The following is a 16,740-nucleotide window of genomic DNA, read 5'->3' as shown; positions in this document are numbered from 1 at the left end:
ATACTCAGTGCCTAATAAGCACCCCTTTCTGTTAATATACAGAAGAAAAAAAAACATTATTTTTTAGAAAAACTGGCTTCTAACGATATACCAAAATGTATTTAAATTTCATCTATTGAGAAGGGATGGGCTCCGGCCCAACTGGCTTTTCCCAACTCCTGAAACAAGATACACACCCCCCACTACAGACGTTTGCACACCCTCCTCGTCCCTCGACACTCCCTCCCCCTCTGCTGCCGATGGCTTGGCTCAACCATCATCTCATCAAATCTGCCTCCCAGATGTCTCCAGGCCAGGTCAGCCTGCTCGTTCTACGTTTTCCCAGAACTGCACTCCCTGCCTTCCGAGAACTTAATTTGAAACTGTACATTCATTAGAGTGATGATAACATTAGCAACCATTTTTTCCACGAGCCTGTAAATTTAATAAGATCAGGAACTCTTGTCAGTTTTATTTTCCTTTCATTCAGAGCATCTGGCTAAGTATCTAGCTTGTCTAGTTAAAGGTCAAGAAATATTTAAAGACAGAGAGTGAAGGAGGGAGACCACGAGAAAGGGGGCTTCAAAAAGTTCGTGGAAAATGAATGAAATACACTGGATTTTTCCTCCCCTGGGCTTCTTCAAACCCTCAGGAGACTAGAGTTAAAAAAAAAATTGTCCTTACAGCAGATTTGCAGTAGGGGACTCAAGCAATCAAGTCTTTATGAAAAATGGGGTAAGAGTGTTAAGAAAAATGCTGACAGTAAAAATGTTACCCTTATATTAACTCCTCCAAGGTGTTACTTTTGGACATGCTGTCAGGAGAGACCAGTCCCTGGAGAAGGACATGGTGCCTGGTAAAGAAGAGGGGCAGCGAGGAAGGTCCTCAGGGAGATGGAGGGACACGGTCGCTGTAACAGCGGGCACAGAGACAATGGCGAGGCTGGTTCTGTTGTGCAGAGACGGTTGCTATGGGTCAGAACCAATGGATGGCACCCAGTAAAAGCAACAATAAGGCAGCATCTATCTTCCCTCCTAAGTGTCCTTGTTCTCATCTTTGTCCAGCAGCATTTTCTTATGAGATATCACTCATGACACTCAGAGAGGAGGATGAGAACCAAGACCTTGCGTGAACGCCTTCCTACAAAAACGAAGACAGCGTTTACGAGAACTGAAGAAAGAAGCAGGGTAACTTCCACTGCTGCTCGGCAGCCACTGGCCTGTAGGTGCACGCTGTGAATACAATCGTGTTCTCAAGGCTGCGTGCTTGGAGACGGTTACGCACCTGCTTTTATACGTCAGGCGAACCGTCCGTGTTCCTTCACATTTCCCAGGCTGCTGCTCTTTGGAAGCCTGCTCCCATTTAGAAATAATGTCACAAATCTGGAATGGAAGTGGGAAAGTGAGCTTTGCAGTAACTTACGATAAGCATAAAAATACAAGATGAGTCTGCCTGTAGACGGACTGAGATGCTCAATGAATGCAGCCAAACGAATATACTGAAGCCCTTGGTGTTGAATTATAATCTGCTCTTCGGTCTACTTGCCCTCTTGGACACACATTAACTTTGGCCTGTGGCCATGAATTTTTTTTTTTTTTTACTTAAAAGGGAAGCTTAATGCAGGATTGCCTGAATCTGCAAACAAGAAGATTCCAGGAATTTTTTCATGGTTTGGTCACTGACAAAACAACTTCTGTGCTTATGAAGCTTGGAATTCCTGAAGTTATCCCAGGGAAATCTGCAATATAGTCTCAAGGTTCTTTGATTGGGAACATAAAAATTCTCCAGGAATCAAATAAATATTTTAAAGACTTGTTTAGAGAATAAACTTTATTTTTTAATGTGGTTAGGCTGTTATCCACCAATGCCCTTACTAATTACTCAGTTCAACTCAACCAAAGCTACAAGCTTACGGTGTTGACTAAATATTAACAGCAATGTTCTAGGAATGTCCATCTAAAATGGACACTAAGACGCGTTGAGCTATCCATAACATGCCTGGGGCTGAGGAGACGGGACTAATTTATAAAGATTCTCAAAGGACAGCCAAAGAAATAGTGGAGGGGATGGGGGAATACCATCTTACTAGCCTACACTCCTAATTAACCAACCTTAGCTTTCAATAGCATTCTGTGGCGCCTTGGCAGAAATGTGGTTATTTGCAGCAGGCTTTGGAGTTTGAAGCATGTTGTGCTGTTTCATATAGTTTCACCCGTGAATTTTATTTATGAATCTGGCTCTTCTACTCCTCCCAACGTTTTAATCTCCGCATCACAGAAACCCGTCACTCTAAAGTAAGGCACTTATACCCAAGGGCCATGTGGGAACCCATCAAGTAAGGACAGGGGCTAGACTCAGTTTTAGCAGCTGGTTTAGGGTATGGTTATCCCTCTCTGAGCCTCAAGTTTATGCATTTGTAAAGTAAATAGATTGTCTCCCAGATCCATTGGCTTCAAGTTGATTCTGACTCCTGGTGACCCCATGTGTGACTGAGTACAGTTCTGTTCCACGGGGTTTCCACAGCTGTTTTTTGAAAACTAGATGGATAAGGCCTCTAACGTGTTTCTCGGTGGGCTTATACTGGTAGCTGAGAATGTTAGTTGCTTGAACCACATAACTCACTGACACTGAGTCATTTCCGACTCACAGCAACCTCTAAGGTGCCACCTCTCGGTAGAAATTTGACTGAAAATACTTTACCACGATCTGAAAAAAGGATTAACATTTTTTAAAATACCTCCAATTTCCTAATCGTTGTTGACGTTTTTATGGCTAGAAATCCTTCTTTATTTTCCAAAGAGTCATTTTCTACCCATTGTTCACATTCCAGGTCAGGGTTTCCCAATTCCTAATGCTGACCCGAATTTTCTCATCTGTGGATCTTTAACTTTTATCTTCAACTACATTCGAAGGCACAATACTTCTCTTTCCTGTTTCCGATGCATCCTTGTACCTCTCAAGAGGGCTCGGGCCACCCTTGGGACACAATAAACAATAGTTCACTGCCTTCAAGTCGATTGTGACCCACAGCGACCCCATAGGACAGGGCAAAACTGCCCCTGTGGGTTTCCAAGAGTGCGTAACTCTTTACGGAGGAGGAAGCCTCATCTTTGTCCTGTGGACCGACCGGTGGTTTCGAACTGCTAACTTTGTGGTTATTAGCTGCCCAATGTGTAACACCCTCTTAATGGTTCGGTAAACACCCTCCTATCAGTAAGTAAATGAATGAAATGAAAAGCCAACCTGTTATACCTTCCACACCTCCATCCTAAGATTTAGAGTTTTACGTCTATTATTACTCCTCTTTTTCCTCTTTGCCATCATAAATATAAACTGAATTGTGAGTTTCGATGGGCTCATTAAAGCCCTGCAGCTGTTTGTTTTTCATTCTGAAGATTAGGTGGCTTACATTTGGGGGAACATTCCTGAGCTAAACTGAACTCTTTTCAAATAGTTTCGCTTTTCTGCTGCTTGCTGGATCGCTTCCTTAAAAGGCTGTGGTGTTACCTTGATGTTTCCTTGAAGACAGTGCTCTTGGTCCCTGCCAGAAGGATCGTCGGTGAACAAAGCAAATCCAGACTGGGCTGGCCTCCTCATTCCCGTGTCCTGGTTCAGGGTGTTCAGAAATTCCTCCACTGTGGTGGATGCATCAAATCCAACGACCTAATCAGAAGCCACAAGGCACTTCTTTTCATAAAAGGATATACGGTCCAAACTTCCATTTCAGGACAAAGCTGGGGCATGATTAATGACAAGATGTATGTGTGTGTGTGTGTGTGTGTGTTTTAAATCATTTTATTGGGGGCTCATACAACTCTTATCACAATCCATCCATCCAGACAGTGTCAAGCACATATGTACATATGTTGACAGCATCAATCTCAAAACATTTGCTTTCTATTTGAGCCCTTGGTATCAACTGCTCATTTTTTGACAAGATGTGTTTATCCAGGCACGTTACCTGTTTTGCTCCAAGCCTCACTGAAGAAAATTAATATTGTCACTTCAGTATTTAGCTTGCTGTGAGAATCTGGGAATCTCAGCCAACAGATATGAAACCAAGCTAAAAAGATCACTTAACAACCAGAAATGCCTTGTAAAGATATTTGTTATGCCTCTCCATTAAACGAAATCCAAGAACTCTAGGGTAAAATGTAATCTTTCAGCAGATGAAAGAAAACAAACACAAAACACATTTGAACAAATGGGTTCTTTATCTATTTAGTGCTTGTTTCTTCAGTAGGCAGCTAAGTGTCTGAATTCCATGGCTGTAAAGACTAATTGCGAGCTTTGGATCATGTGTTGCTTCAATCAATCAGCAAGCCTCTTGATCTGAGAACTGGGAGAAAATCTTCTCCGACAGTCCCCGAGACCGGGAGACTTCAACGGAGACTAAAACTGTCCCCAGTCAATGTCAGTGGTCATTTTCTCACCAAACTCGGGGAAAGCTTCACCCACGGAGCATTTGTTTTCTCCCATTGAAGCTCTTCCTTTATTGCCTTCTATATGGATTGGGTGCCTATCCTTTTGGGCAAAACTCTTTCAAAACTCAGATGTTTTGATATAGGACTTACTGTCTCCGAAGGTTGATCAGTGTTGGTTGCTGACAAAGGTGGATAGGAAGTGAGGCTAAGCATGCTTTCATGAGTGTGTGTGATGATTGTTAGATGCCCCGGAGTCAATTCTAACTCACAGCCACCCCGTAAGACAGAGCTGTACCCCTGTGGGAGCAGACGGCCACATAATGCTCCGACAGAGCGCTTGGTGGGCTCTCAGCATCTGCCGAATGCTTAGCTGTTAACAAGGCTCACCCACCTGATATATTCCATTCAGGAAGTGGACCGGGATACTGAACGGCAAGGAATGATGATAAGGATTTCGAAGAAGGGTGGAAAGAATTTCCATCCTGGACGGTCTTGCTTCTCGGTCGCCATTTTGCTGTGTTCTTTCTACGCATCGCTGACAGTAAATGGCATATTTTCCGAATTCTGTCCTGTAAGACAAAGCCGAGATTCAAATCCAAGGAAATGTTTCATTCAAGCCTCATAGGCAAACCATTCAGAGAATTCTCTTTGCTGTGGGTGGCTGGTGGCCTAGTGGCTAGGTCATGGACTCCTAACCACCAGGTGAGCAGTTGGAAACCACCAGTCCCTCCAAGGGAAGAGGGGGCTTTCGACTCCCATGAAGAGCTCCAGCCAGGGAAGCGCGCAAGGCCAGTTGGACCCTGTCTGTAGAGTCACAGTTTGCCAGAATCGACTCAATGGCAGTGAGTTTGGTTTTGGTTGTCCTTGGTGTATGTTATTATACATGTCTCGTGTTGATATTTATAACAATGTTTCTCTTTGAATCCACCATACCTTTCTCAAATTCCAATGTCTTTATTATTATACCCACCCAATCAGACTTCCTACAAAAGCGTTTTTTATCCTTGTTGTAGTCTTTTCAGCACAAATTGAATGCAAAATTCTAACTCACTGCCATCGAGTCGATTCCAACTCATAGTGTCCCAAGAGGGCTGGGTAGAACTAGCCCTGTGAGTTTCCAAGATTGTAACTCTTTATTGGAGTAGAAATCCTCCTCTTTCTTCCTTGGAGTGGCTGGTGGTTTCGAACTGCTGATCTTGTGGTTAGCAGCCCAACGAGCACCCATTATGCCACCAGGCCTCCTGAATGTAAAATTACCACTCATTAAAAAAATAGAGAGATCGTAATTAAATTAACCAGCAGAGAGGAAATAATTGTGTAAATAATAGTGGAGGAGCACATTATAAGGCTAGGAGGGCAACAGAGTTCCATGTTTGAAGGACGTCGGGGATCGAAGCTGGCCACTGGAGGAGGTGAGGAATAATCTTCAATCGTGTGCAAGGGGCTGCTGGCATATTTTCCTTCTTTACTCAAGGAAGTCTGCACTTCTTTAAAAAAACTAAGCATTACACAAAAACCACCACAGGAAATAAATGTAAAAACTGGAATGGAGATCTTACTTGCTCTCATGTAGCATCTCATTTTATAATATTTATAAAAGCAGCCTGGCAGCTTTTATACTCAGTGTCACCCTTTATCTGGACTCCTCATTGACTCAATTGAAATCACAGGACCTTGATCATGGAGCCCCCAAATATAGCAGAATTGGAGAATTTGTTTTCTATCGCTTGCACGCTGGATTTTTTGGTTATTATTTGTCTCATGGTGTTACTTCTGGAGTCTTCGTCAACAGCCTTACATGCACCACTTGATGCCCAAAACGATCCTCATAAGCCCTGAGGGGTGTGCTGGGTCCCCAGGAAGCAAACTGGTCTTAAGTGGATTGTATGCTGTTTCCTTCCAAGAGAGTGGACATTCTAGAGCAGTTTAATACATACAATTAAAGCAGGAAGCAAGACCATAAGGCAAGCCTTCCACAGAAAAGTATTCCATAGAAACAGCAATAGGGAAAACGAAGGAAACAAGACAGCTGCTAATATTAAATGAACAGGCCCTAATGCTATATAAATCATCTGGACTTGGAATGTAACTTTCACTTCTAATAGTCTCTGTCTTAAACTTTTCACTTAAAATATGTTGTCTTTGCTATCATCTTCTACAAATCTAAGGACTTAATGTAACAGAGAACACCTTTTCCGAGCCCCACATAAATGATGACCAAAGGTTTCGCACATTCTTCGACACAGGTACCTGGCGGACGATTAAATACTCTGTGGTTACTGGCAGGCTTACAGAGGCGACACAACAGATGGACGGGCTAGTTTCTCTGCACACCTGGAGTCTGCGTTCCTTTTCAGATGGAGCTGGAGGAGCCACAGGAAAGGATGGTGGGGAAGGAAGAGCCCAATACAGAGCGCCAGGAGCTGCCAGCCCTGGACAAAGAGAAGCACAATCCGTTAAACACCACAGGCAGCCGGAGATTCCAGGCAGATGCATGTGGCTGGGCAATGGGCTGATGGCAGGCTCTCTGAACCCCAGACTGCTTGTGCGAGTATTTACAATACGTACACGTCTACCTGTGGTCAGGTCCATGATCCATTGTCTACAGTTACCTACACTGGAATTCTTCAAACACGCAGCTCTGGCTGCCCTCTTGGAGCTGGAGGAGCCACAGGAAAGGATGGTGGCTATTCAGAGACTAGAGATACTGTTCAGAGATTAGAGATACTGTTTGGGCTCATTTATATATTTAGCTGTTTAATGAAATCTGATAAGTCACAATTTTGAGAAATGTCAATCATGGGATAGTTAAAAAGCCATATATGGATTAAAAACAGCCAACCAATGACCCGCAGATACAGGGATGCCCCCTGCAAACTCAACTGGCAGACAGAAGAATGCGAACAAAGGTCATCTTAGGTCATGGGATTATATATGGTTTCTATTCTTCCTTTATTCGGGATTCTGTTTTACCTCCTTTTTTTCCCTTTCAGTTAGCAAGTATAACTTTAGTAATTCCTAAAATGTGATGTATCGTAAAATACAAGAGTGAAAAAAGGCACTATTTCTGCCCTTGAAAAACTGATTCTTAGTTGGCAACGTTAATGTGTGTGTGTGTGTGTGTGTGTATTTTAGTGTAACCAAATGGAAGAAATGACTGGCTGCTGTGGGAACCAGGGAAAGAGTTGTGAAAGAGCTGCTGCTGAGGCCATACAACGAAGTCCAGAAGAGGAAGCCAGGCAGCAGGACCAGCACGAGGCACACAGTGAGGACCATGCAAAGGCAGGCAGGTTTGAAGATGGAGAGAGCTCATTCTTGGCTGTATGTGGGAGCCGAGACGCACAAAATGGAGTGGAGAAAGATGAGGCTTCTGGGCTACACTATAAAGGGCCAATGGTAACAATGACAATTCGGGGCCCCTACCTTGCTAAAGGGCCTTCCGAGGGCCTGGAGAGATCCTATGAATTGTGCTGACCATAGTCATCTGCCGTATTTGGTTTTTCTTAACTTACAGAAGGATGTTTTGTTATTTGTTATTGCTATTTTTCTTAACTTACAGAAGTATATTTTGTTATTATTACTATTATTTTATTAAAGAAGGTTCTCCAGGTTGTTTAAGTCCAAATTCTCATAAAACCTGGAATCACCCATGAGGTCTGTGTCTGCTAGCATAAGCAATTTTGTGGCAAACAGTGAGTCATTAGACATTTAAGATCAAAAGGGCAGCATTTACCCAGGGAGAAAGTTCAGAGGGTTAGGAAAGGGGGAGGGACGGAAACAGCAAACACAGGGAAGATGTAGGACAAGAGATGATACACCGAGCGGACTGAAATGGATGAGTTCAAATGAAGTGTGAACAAATCGGTGAATGCAAAACTCATCATCTACTTCATAAACTTTCAACCGATTAATAATAAAAAGTTGTTAAAGATAGAAGCAAGCATTCATTAAAGTGTAGGCACAAATGACTAAAAAACGCCTGGAAAATATACCCAATTGTACTAAAAAAGATCACTGCCATTGAGTCAATTCTGACTCATAGTGACCCCATAGGACAGGGTAGAACTGCCCCTGTGGGTTTCCAAGACTGTAACTCTATGGGACTAGAAAGCCCCATCTGTCTCTCTCAGAGAGGCTGGTGGTTTTGAACTGGATAACCACTATACCACCAGGACTCCTATTCAATTGCACAAGAAATTTATTTAAAATATCTTGAAATGCTACAGAAATGCCACTTTTTTACCTGGAAATTAATTTTTTAAGTTACAGTAACTATTCTTGAAGATACAGAGAAATTCTATAAATGGATTCAGAGGAATTAACTGAACTTGTACACAACGACGAAGGGTGAAAGATGTCTGATGAAGAGGTATGTCTCTTTAAGAGAAATAATGGGAAAAAATGAAAGTTTTAATAACTGAAATTAACGAGCTCATTAGTGTTTTAAAGACTCCTTAAGAATATACAGGTCTTCAGGACCAAGGGTGTGAGGGACGATGCTGGGAGAGTGGACGGTGAGTGGGTTGGAAAGGGGGAACTGATTACAAGGATCCACATGTGACCTCTTCCCTGGGAGAGGGACAGCAGAGAAGGGGGGAAGGGAGACTCCGGATAGGGCAAGATATGACAAAATAAGGATGTATAAATTACCAAGGGCACATGAGGGAGGGGGGAGAGGGGAGGGAGGGGAAAAGAAAAGAGGACCTGATGCAAGGGGCTTAAGTGGAGAGCAAATGCCTTGAGAATGATTGGGGCAGGGAATGTATGGATGTGCTTTCTACAATTGATGTATGTATATGTATGGATGGTGATAAGAGTTGTATGAGTCCCTAATAAAATGTAAAAAAAGAAAAGAGGAGAAAAAAAATGATTAGGGCAAAGACTGTACAGATGTGCTTTATACAATTGATGTATGTATATGTATGAACTGTGATAAGAATTGTATGAGCCCCAATAAAGTGTTAAAAAAATAAATAAAAGCATAAACAGAAAAAAAAAGAATATACAGGCAATGCTAATGCACTACAGCTTTTAAAGAACGTTGCACACACAATGTAACTCTAGTAATACGAAAAGTGTGACGATGCGCACAAGCATCGATACATTTTATGTAAGAACACATGTCTATAGATGAATCAAAAAGATATACATCAATTATGAATTGCTTTTTAAGTTGACACACTTTTCCTATTCAATGTGTAACATTTTTTTAATAAATCATTTTATTAGGGGCTCATACAACTCGTATCACAATCCACACATACAACCATTGTGTAAAGCACATTTGTACATTAGTTGTCATCATCATTCTCAACACGTTTGCTTTCTACTTAAGTCCGTGGTATCAGCTCCTCATTTTTTACCCTCCCTCCCTCAGGAACCCTTGATAATTTATAAATTATTATTTTTTCATGTCTTACACTGTCTGATGTCTCCCTTCACCCACTTTTCTGTTGTCCATCCTCCAGGGAGGGGGTCACATGTAGATCCTTGTGATCAGTTCCCTTTCTCTCCCACCGTCCCCCTCCCCTCCTGGTATCTCTACTCTCACTATTGGTCCTGAGGGGTTCATCTGTCCTGGATTCTCTGTGTTTCCAGTTCTGATCTGTACCAGTGTACACCCTCTGGTCTAGCCGAATTTTTAAGGTAGAATTGGAATCATGATATTGGGGGATGGGCGGGCGGGAGGAAGCATTAAAGAACTAGAGTAAAGTTGTGTGTTTCATCGGTGTTACACTGCACCCTGACTTGCTTGTCTCCTCCCCACGACCCTTCTGTAAGGGGATGTCCAGTTGCCTCCAGATGGCCTTTGGGTCCCCACTCTGCATTCTCCCTCATTCACAATGATATGAGTTTTTTGTTCTTTGATGCCTGCTACCTGATTCTATCGACACCTCATGATCATATAGGCTGGTGTGCTTCTTCCATGTAGGCTTTGTTGCTTCTCAGCTAGATGGTCGCTTGTTTATCTTCAAGCCTTTAAGACCCCAGACACTATATCTTTTCATAGCTGGGCACCATCAGCTTTCTTCACCCAATGTGTAACATTCTTAGAATTGGAGCGGTGGTGGTGAGGCATTCATCACTGTAAATTGCATTTATATGTAGCACGATACATACCTGCAGTGGTCCTGGTTGATTTTGTGGCTGCCTTCGTCTTGTCTGTTTAATGAGCTGACAGCAAATTTCATTCTGTAGCTCAGGATGTGTCAGACAGATCTGCAGAGCACTCTGGGCTAGAGAGATGTGGTAATCAATTGCAGGGGAGTCAACTGCTGCGTTTATAAAAAGCTGGCAGGTCTGAATTAAAAAAGATGCAAAGTCAGAAATGATTAGCTTTATCTGCTGGAATTAATATCGATTCTCTTTACGAAAAAGACCTGGAATGGTTGCATGGGTATTAAACAATGTAGCATTTTACCAGGGACTGAGATTTATAATGACAAGCAGGCCAGTTTATCCAGATGCCATAACAATCCCACCTGATTACATATGTATCTAATAGCAGAGCTTCAGAACGGATGGCATAAAACCTGAGCAAACCCTAAGGAGAAACAGACAAGTCTATAATTTAGCTATATTTCAATGCCTCCTCTCAATTATTGCTAGAAGTAGACATAAAATTAATAAGAATATATAAAAATGAATACTACCAGCCAACTAGACCTCATTGATATTTATAGAACACACATTTACAGTGCACACAACATGTATTTTTATGGGCACACGAACATGAATGATCTCTCTTCCCACTAGACTAGAAACTTTTTAAGGTTTTATTTATTTTTGTATACACTGCTTAGCTTAGAGTGGCATAATGTAGCGACAGTAAATGTTTATGGAATGAACAAGGCTAAAAGGAAATGTAATATCCATAGTTTATTAATGATACTATCTAATTAATTCTGCTATCTATAGAAAGGCTAAGAAATGTTCATAAACACCTACGGTTGGTTTTAATTACTGTTGTTCTTTATCCATGCTGAAAACAGAATATAACCCAATTAATTTATTCTCTAATCTAAAACATCACTGTCCTAATCATAACATGAAATGCTCAGTGACAAAGGGACTTTCGTCACCAAATAGTTGTGGGGGTAAAAATAATCATGTATAAATTATCAAGGGTTCCTGAGAGAGGAAGGGGAAGAAAATGGGCTGATACCAAGGCTCAGGTAGCAAGAAAAGGTTTTTGAAAATGATGATGGCAACAAATGTACAAATGTGCTTGACACAATGGATATGATAAGAACTGTACAAGTCTCCAATAAAATGATTAAAAATAGTTATGGGGAAGTCTAGGAAATCGGTTATTCATATTATAGGGTCTGAGAATTCTTGTAGTTATAACCCCCACCAAACAAACAAACACCTGTTTCATGTTGTTTCACTTTTATTTTTCTAAACTTATTTGTCTAGAAGTCCTCATATTTTTGTTTTTTTTTCAAATTATATCAGTTAGCATCTTGAAGAATTAGTTTAATAGAAAATGGTAGTCTAAGTAATTCAAAGAAACTATAAAGAAATAATTTTCTTTCCCCAAAAGTGACAGCATAACCGGATGCAAAGGGCTTAAGTGGAGAGCAAATGCTTTGAGAATGATTGGGGCAGGGAATGCATGGATGTGCTTTATACAATTGATGTATGTATATGTATGGATTGTGGTAAGAGTTGTATGAGCCCCTAATAAATTGCTTTTAAAAAAAGGTGACAGCATAATCTTTCATAAAAACTTTCAAAGTCGACTATTGACACTCATCGTTCTCCCTTTTCCAGCTCATTGTTATAAAACTGCCAAAGCTTGGTGTGTTCGGTTCATCGAGTAGTAGCTGTTCCTATGTGAATTATTTTGGGATGGTCTTGCTTGGAGACATAGAAAGCAGCTCTAACTTCCACCTACTTTTTAATGATCTCTTAAAAATATGTGTATGCTGAATGTACGATTTCAAAATTATTGTTATAAAGAACTAAATATATTGGGTTTGCTATTGGCATTAAAATTGATCCGGCAGCAAAATAAAAATACTAAGTTCTTTTGAGTAGGCCAATTACCTACGGCGATCTTTTCTCCTGAGATCAAGTCACAGAAAACAAAACCTACTACTGTGATGGCAGAGTTAGATTTTGCTTTTCAATGTTTAGGGCAACAAGCGCTGGCCTCGAATGAAGTGTTTAGATACCTTAACATACAAAATCAGACTCACTGACACGGAGTCAATACTGATCACAGAAAACCTACTGGACCGAGTAGAACTTGCCCCGGGAGTTTCCGAGACTAGCACTGTTTAAGGGAGCAGAAAGCCCCGTCTTTCTCCCCAGGAGCAGCCGGTGGTTTGCAATTGCAGGCCTCTCGGATTGCAATCCCACTTGTAACCACTAGGGCTCCATTCTTATTATTTTTTTAAATTGTGGAATTGGGTAATGTTTATTCTTTTTAGATAAAATCACTGTGAAATGGAGCTGATAAGAAGGTAGTTTACAAAAGCATGCAAAAATGTCATTAACATTATTTAAATATGCAGTATAAATGCCATGGTACCAGCTATGATCACATAAATCATCTTATTTATTTCTCAGCTACTCACTAGGAATTAGAGATTACCATCTCTATTTGTGTTGAAACTCATATGGCATAGGGAGATTATATAACTTTCCCAATGCAACTAGTAATTCCCAATATGAAGATACTGCACACTTAATGCAAATTCCTAGTTGAACATGCCACTGATGTTTAAGCATTTAAAAATATTTTAGATTATTCTTGTTTCTTTTTTTAAATAATTTTATTAGGGGCTCATATAACTCTTATCACAATCCATACATACATCAATTGTGTAAAGCACATTTGTACATTCATTTCCCTCATCATTCTCAAAACATTTGCTCTCCACTTAAGCCCCTGGCATCAGCTCCTCACTTTTCCCCCTCCCTCCCCGCTCCCCACTCCCCCATGAACCCTTGATAATTTATAAATTATTATTTTGTCATATCTTGCACTGTCCAACGTCTCCCTTCACCCACTTTTCTGCTGTCCGTCCCCCAAGGAGGAGGTCACATGTAGATCCTTGTAATCGGTTCCCCCTTTCCAACCCACCCTCCCTCTACCCTCCCAGTATCGCCACTCACACCCCTGGTCCTGAAGGGATCATCCGCCCTGGATTCCCTGTGTTTTTGACCACTTATACTTAGCATATTATTAATATAGTAGGATATAAATCTATCTTGCTATTTTGTTTTTCCTACATGTTCTTTTTGTCCCTTTCTGCTTATTTTTCATTTTTTTTGGTTATTTACTGGCTTACCAGCTATACTTCTTTGTTTTGTTGATTAAATGCTTGCTTCGTGGTGTATAGCCCACATTTTGATCTTATTACACTCTCTCTACCTTTTAGGAATAGAGTGTCACTTCATGTAGTCTAAGAGGCTTCCAGCAGCATATTTATTTAGTTACTTATTTTATTGGGGGCTCATACAGCTCTTATCACAGTCCAGCAACATATTTTACTTCCCTTCTCCCAGCTGCTGTGTTATTGCTGCTTTACATTTGACTTCTGCCTATGTCAGAAGCCCTTGAAGACAGTGCTGTGTTTTGGCTGTAAACAGTCAATTCCCTTTCAGAGATAGTTAAATAATAAAGGAAGATGTTTCTTCGCCCACACAGTTTCCATTTGCACTGCTCTGTACTCCTATGTGTAGATTCATATTTCCACCTGGAAATATTAATGTTTCTGCATAGTGGAATTTCTTAAATAATTCTTATAGTGATGGCCTACTGGCAAACCTTTCTTTCACTTTTGTTTTTGAAAGTTACAAATTCTAGGTTGACAGACTGTTGGATGTTTTTTAAAGATATTACCCCCTTATTTTCTGGCTTGCATGATCTCCGATGAGAATGCTGTTGCCCGCGTTCATCCGTATGTTATTTCTCCCTCTATCTGCATTTGAGATTTTCATCTACATCCCTGTCTTAAACAAATTGATACTGATGTTTCATCTGTTTTTCTGCTTGGAACTACTTGAGTTTCTTGGATTTGAGGATTTCTGAGTTCTAGTAAATCTGAGAAATTTCACATCGTTTGTTTTTTGAATGTTTTCCTTCATTGCCTGTTCCTTTTATGGGGCGCCAGTTACACATCCACTAGACTACTTGAAGATAGCTTCCAACTCACTCTACTCTCTTCTTTCTTTTCACTCTTAGTTTCACTTTAGATCATTATGATTCAGGCAGTGATGTTTTAGAGAATAAATGTATTGGGTTAAATTCTGTTTTCATCAGGGATAAAGAATAACATTAGGTGAAATAAAGGTTTCTTTCAGACACATAAAGAATAATTAAAGCCAACCCAAGGCGTTTATGAGCATTTCTTAGCCTTTCTATAGACACTGTAAACAATTAATTCATTCTTATTGTTATGTGTTTAAGTTGACCAGGCTTTCTTCCTCTGCTTTTAATCTCATCCAGTGTATCTTCTGCCACTGGGGTTTTCATTTCTAGAAATTCAATATGGATCTTATCTGTATCTTCCATTACGACCCTGAACATGATCGTGTTTTCCTCTACCTTCTTACACATATCGAGCCTCTAGGAAAAGGATGATGACAACATAAGTACACATGTGCTGATACAATAGATGTAAGGCTTTTTATAAGAGCTGTAAGAACCCCCAATAAAATAACTTATTAAAATTTTTAATAAGATGGTTTCTAATCTCACAGGAGTCTGGGAGTAGCTGAGCTCGGTGGTTCGGTGGTTATGGCTCTGACTTTCCATAAGGCTTCAGTCAAACTCTCAGCTGGGACTGCGGCCATCTGAAGACTTGAGTACACATGGGGGTACTCCCCCCAAAACGATACTCATTTGTTTTTTGATGTGAGGGTATAGTGTATTTGCAGTTCCTTCCACCAGGTCAGTTATTCAAGCTTTCTATTTAGAGGTTCTGAAAAGATTGCATAACAGTGTGTGACAAAAATGGCCTGATTTGTGGCAGATGGGACAGGTTTTGCTACCAGGAAAATGCACCTGCTCATGCAGCCATCTCATCGTGCCAGGTTTGGGCAAAAACCAGCATGCCTCTCTTGGCCTACTTACCTCACTCGCCTGACCACACTCTGTGTGACTTTTTGTTTCAATGGATGAAGAGGGACATGAAAGGACAGCGATTTGATTGTTTAGAAGAGGTGAAGGAAAAAAATGAGGGAGGTGCTATCAGCCATTCAAACTGATGAATTTGAAAAATCTTTCCAAGAATGGAATCTCAGATTTGACAAATGTATTAAGTGTAGTTGAAGGTGATAAGGTTGTTTTGTAAAAAAAAATTTTTAAATAAATAAATTGAAAAAAATTCATTTGGTGGTGGTGGTGGGGGAGAGTTTTCCCCTGGTATGGTAGGAAATGCCAGACTCTGGCATGTGGCTTTTAGGAAAAGGCCCAATTCCTCCCTTCATAGAATTGCTCAAGACCATGATCTATGAGGGAAAGAGTGTGCCCAAGACAGAACGGAACTGTTTTTATAATTGAATCTAAAAAAGTACCATCCCATCATTTCTGCCATAGTCTAGCCCCACAGAACAACCCTGGTACCACACGTCTGCCTGATGGGAACATGAGCTATTCCCCACTGTGTGTCAGTGTAGCAATTCCTCTTTCCTGACCTTTTCCACAGCTCAGGAATACCTGCTCCCACAATGGAGTTATCAGTTCTCAACGGAAAACTAGAGGGACTCTCTCAGCAGCATGCTCACCCTCGTACTCTTTCTCTCCAGCTCTCTATCTTTGCCCTGACAATGCTGCCAACATGTCAGGGACGACAAAGACACATAACAGACGAGTGCGGAACACAATGAACACGCCACATCCAGACCATGCGCTGTGCACACGTTGCATCTTGTAGGAGTAGTGCAGAGGCTTGTTCTCCAGAAGCAGTTCGTTTTGCAGTTCCTCTATGCATTTTTTGCTGCCTCTGCTTATCGATGGGTAGTTTTTGAAACATATGTAGGTACCGATCGAGGATTAAAATGTCTTTCTCATGCACACTGGGAAGCACATGCTATAGCTCGGAGTACAGTCCTGGAATCATACCCTCATAGTCTAGATGTCGCAGAAAATCCTGCTGAAGACCAGACACAAGAAAGAGACACCCGGGGAGGAGCCGATAACACCGCCAATGAAATGCAAACACCTGGAGAGTGTTTGCACAGTCATACCCTGAGGAGTCTTCATTGGACAAGTCAAGCTCTCCATGCGCCAGAAGCACATCAAAGACGCGCACAGATGTCTGAGCCAACCAAGGAGGGAGCCCCCGAAGGTATCAATGTTTAGAGGGCTCACAGGCCTTGA

General features: G+C 41.2%; 1 protein-coding gene across 3 annotated transcripts in view; it reads right to left on the bottom strand.

The window, feature by feature from the left end:
- The window catches only part of PLEKHH2 (pleckstrin homology, MyTH4 and FERM domain containing H2), a 130,859-nt gene that overhangs the window by 31,683 nt on the left and 82,436 nt on the right, over positions 1-16,740 (bottom strand). For 2 of the 3 annotated variants that reach the window (XM_075535894.1, XM_075535892.1), the window contains 5 exons: positions 10,524-10,703; positions 6,696-6,835; positions 4,795-4,972; positions 3,487-3,642; positions 1,264-1,361 (listed from right to left, as the gene is read on the bottom strand). In XM_075535894.1, coding sequence (XP_075392009.1) covers positions 1,264-1,361; positions 3,487-3,642; positions 4,795-4,972; positions 6,696-6,835; positions 10,524-10,703 — 752 coding nt within the window. The remainder of the gene's footprint in view (positions 1-1,263; positions 1,362-3,486; positions 3,643-4,794; positions 4,973-6,695; positions 6,836-10,523; positions 10,704-16,740) is intronic. The other variant, XM_075535893.1, reaches the window with a different exon arrangement.

The sequence above is a fragment of the Tenrec ecaudatus genome, chromosome 17 (genome assembly GCF_050624435.1).
Source record: "Tenrec ecaudatus isolate mTenEca1 chromosome 17, mTenEca1.hap1, whole genome shotgun sequence".
Lineage (NCBI taxonomy): Eukaryota > Metazoa > Chordata > Mammalia > Afrosoricida > Tenrecidae > Tenrec > Tenrec ecaudatus.
Note: the sequence above shows the minus strand (reverse complement) of the source record. Positions and strands in the feature narration are given on the sequence as shown.